Source organism: Lathyrus oleraceus, chromosome 3, assembly GCF_024323335.1.
Source record: "Lathyrus oleraceus cultivar Zhongwan6 chromosome 3, CAAS_Psat_ZW6_1.0, whole genome shotgun sequence".
NCBI lineage: Eukaryota > Viridiplantae > Streptophyta > Magnoliopsida > Fabales > Fabaceae > Lathyrus > Lathyrus oleraceus.
The window spans coordinates 154,401,063-154,404,530 of record NC_066581.1 but is presented as its reverse complement, the minus strand read 5'-3'; the positions used below and the strand labels follow the sequence as shown (position 1 = coordinate 154,404,530).

General features: G+C 42.6%; 1 protein-coding gene across 1 annotated transcript; it reads right to left on the bottom strand.

Annotated features, from left to right (window-relative positions):
• Window positions 1-236: 236 nt before the first annotated feature.
• LOC127130163 (uncharacterized) lies at window positions 237-1,805 on the bottom strand. The gene is made up of 2 exons (XM_051059231.1): window positions 1,275-1,805; window positions 237-1,097 (listed from the first exon to the last, which is right to left on the bottom strand). Exons 1-2 carry the CDS (start codon window positions 1,803-1,805, stop codon window positions 237-239), a joined length of 1,392 nt encoding a protein of 463 aa, XP_050915188.1.
• Window positions 1,806-3,468: the final 1,663 nt, after the last annotated feature.

Genomic DNA, 3,468 nt, shown 5'->3' with positions numbered 1-3,468 from the left:
ATTAATTCTGCTTCCATCAATCTAGCATGGACCATTGTTAAAAGAGTCTTCAACTTGAACACATCCTTTATCAATCCATCATTAGTTGAACTTTCTATAACATTGACACCTGAACTATCATGTTTAGGCAAAGGATTGTTCCCCACATTTGGAACATCAGCAAAAGACAATATTTTCTAATCTATCAACTCTTGAATCCGGAGTTTGAACACCTTGCAATTCTCTATTGTATGACCCTATGAATTAGCATGAAAGGCACATCTAGCATTCTCATCATACCAAGGCTTATGCAGCTTCGGCATTGGAGGTAATGCCCTTGGCACGACAGTCCCATTCTGAATCAGATACGGTAGTAATTGAGTGTAAGTCATTGGGATAGGAGTGGTATTCACATTATTGTACTGTTGATATGGCCTCTGTTGATTTGGTCGTTGCTGCTGAACTGGACGTGGTTGATTATTTTGTTGATTTCTCTGTTGATGTTGAGGTGGAGGAGCCTGGAACTGGGGTTGTGGAGCTTGATATTGAGGAACTGGAACTTGATAGTGAGGTACCGGAGCTGGAATAGGAACAGGAGCAATTGGACGGTAAAGTATGGTTGGATATAGAGCAGCCGCTACGTAAGGGTACTGATAATAAGGCACAGATGCAGGAGTCTTGTATGGTTCCCTCCCCCTTTGAGAAGAAATGGAACTAGTCCCATCCTCCTTCCTCTTGAATCCGTTGAAAGGCTTCTTCAAGATTGGTTGACTGATGGAACCTCCCTGGATTTTACCACTTTTCAGTCCTTCTTCTACTCTTTCTCCTACGATCACCATGTCAGAAAATCCTGTGAACACACTACTGATCAATCTTTCATAATATTGGCCCTGCAAGGTACCCATGAAAATGTCAATCAATTCATGATCAACCAATGGTGGGTGCACCCTTGCAGCCAATTCTCTCCAGCGTTGCGCATATTCTTTGAAAGACTCACTGTCTTTCTGGGCCATACTCTGAAGCTGAGTACAGTTTGGTGCCATGTCAGTATTATATTTGTATTGCTTTGCAAATGCTTCAGCCAACTCATCCCAAGTATGGATGTTGCTACACTCCAACTGCATGTACCAATCCAAAGATGCCCCAGCTAGACTGTCCTGAAAGCAATGGATCATGAGCTTATCATCTCTGGCATAGACAGCCATTTTTCTGCAATACATTTTCAAGTGTATGTTAGGACATGTGAGGCCTTTGTATTTTTCAAATTCCGGCGCTTTGAGTTTTGGAGGAATCACCACGTCTGGGACCAGACACATCTCCAAGGCACTCAATCGGGTTGAGTTATGTCCTTCCAAGATTCTTAGCTTTTCGGCCAGAGCACAGCACATCAAGATAGCCTCGGAATCTTGGGCAGCAGTAGGGATGACCATTGGAGTAGCTCCATTGTAATTCTGCATTTCAAACTCGTCCTGGAGCTCCTCATCAGTGCGTGGAATGACCACCTGATTGACTATCGGAGGTCCTTGCGCAGCGACTCCATCAGCTACTCTAGAAGTATGCGCAGGTGGAGGCACATGAGTTCTTTCAGGCGGTGGAACAAAACCTAGAGGAAGACCGTAGATAACAGGATTTGGAATAGGAACTGAAGGTCCTGACTGAAGAGCAACCCCTTGAACTAGAGCATCGTTCCTTGCAGGAGCGGCAACACGAGCCTCTTCTTCCCTTCTAGCCAGAGCTTGTATAGCCTCAAAGATCTGCTCAATCTTGCTTTTGACAGAGTCCATCTCCTCTTTGAAGGCAGCTTGTTCTTCTCGAACTACATCCATGATTCTTCTTGTGTTGGAGCGGGTAGCGTATGCACGTTGAGGAATCAGCTTGAACTACTGGAGACGAGGAAAAAATTAAATGAACTTTTATTTTGAGAAATGAAATGCATGATGCATACTTTGATGCACGTGGCTATAAAAATGTCTTTTATGCTTATGTTCAATTTTATTTTTAGGGAACCGTGTTAGATTCCTTGTTATTTAGCAAGCATTCAAAGAGATCACGGGGAATAAAACAAGAATGGAACCAAACTTTTTGTACAAAAGAAACTAAAAAATCCTTCATTCATTCAATTCAAAACAGATTACAATGATTGAGTACAAAATATTCTTTCAAACACAAAGGAAAGTACAAAACGACAGGGTTAGACTGTAGGCTTCTATTTGTTGAGCTCTTCCAACTCTTCTTTGAACCTTTTCATCATGTCTTCACAAAGATAAATAAATTCGGTCACTGAAAGAGGGATGTTGTCATTGTCTATGTCTTCCAGAGCACATCTTAGCATCAAAGGCACATTCGTAGCCATGCCATTACAGAAGTCTATCAAACTGGCAAACTTGTCTCGATACTCATTTCTTTGTTCATGTAAAAACTGGATGGTTTCCTCGCAGGCTGTCAAACTAGCATTCATATTTTACCTTGCGTTCATCCAATCTTCACCTTCTTGTAGCAAAGAGTCATGTCGGCCTTTCCAGTATCGTTCTCACTCATTAGCATTTTCAGCCTCCTGGCACTTTCCTTTCCATATTTCAGGTGTAACCTGAGTACCAGCCAGAGCACTCTCTTTACAGCGGCATTCTCGTTCTTCCCTTTCTTTTGATTCACAGAGTGAAACACTGAGGTTGGCTATCTCAGCCTCAAGCGCCTCTCTAATCTCCTTCTTTTGTTTTGTGGCGAGCTTCCACCATTTCTCTTTCTCACGACAATCCCTCTCAGCCTCTTTCAGTTGGCTTTTGACGGTATTCAAGCAGCTGTCAGCCTGATCTAACCCCTGTTTGACTCTTTTTCTCTTATATTCTTCCTTATCAGTCCTTTCCACATTTGTTTGAAGTTGTGTTTTCTTCCGCCCAAGCTCCCACTTATGATTATCCCTTTCTTCAGTAATCCGGAGAAGGTTCAACCGTAGCTCTTCATTCTCTTTTTCCAAACTTTGGATGACAACTTTGAGCTCTTTAGCTTCCTCCATAGTGACGTGAGTAGGTTCTGGAGGATTTGTATGCATTGGAGGCTCATAAGGGTATGGTAGTTTGTCTTGAGAAGCTCTGGCTTGGACCCAACTTGTATATGGCCATCTAGCTATACAATTCTTCTTTCCACGCTCCCTTTTTCCTTCTCTACGAACTTTAGTCCAGGAACGACCTATCCTCTTCACCATATCAAAGTCCTTCACTCATTCTCCCAGCAAGAAACCTTCTAACAACTTGTCTTCTGGTTTGTCATTCATAGGAAACCCAAGTTGCCGCATAGCAAGCTCAGGGTTGTAATTGATGCAACCTCGAGTTCCTATGAGTGGCATATTATGGAAGTTGCCACATTTGACGATTATGTCCACATCATCATAAACACGAGAGTACCAGGTGATGTCATTGGCAGTGAGAGACATGATTTTTTGAGACCAATTGAGGTTATCCTTGTTCTGAACAAAAGGCTCTTCGCTTGGTA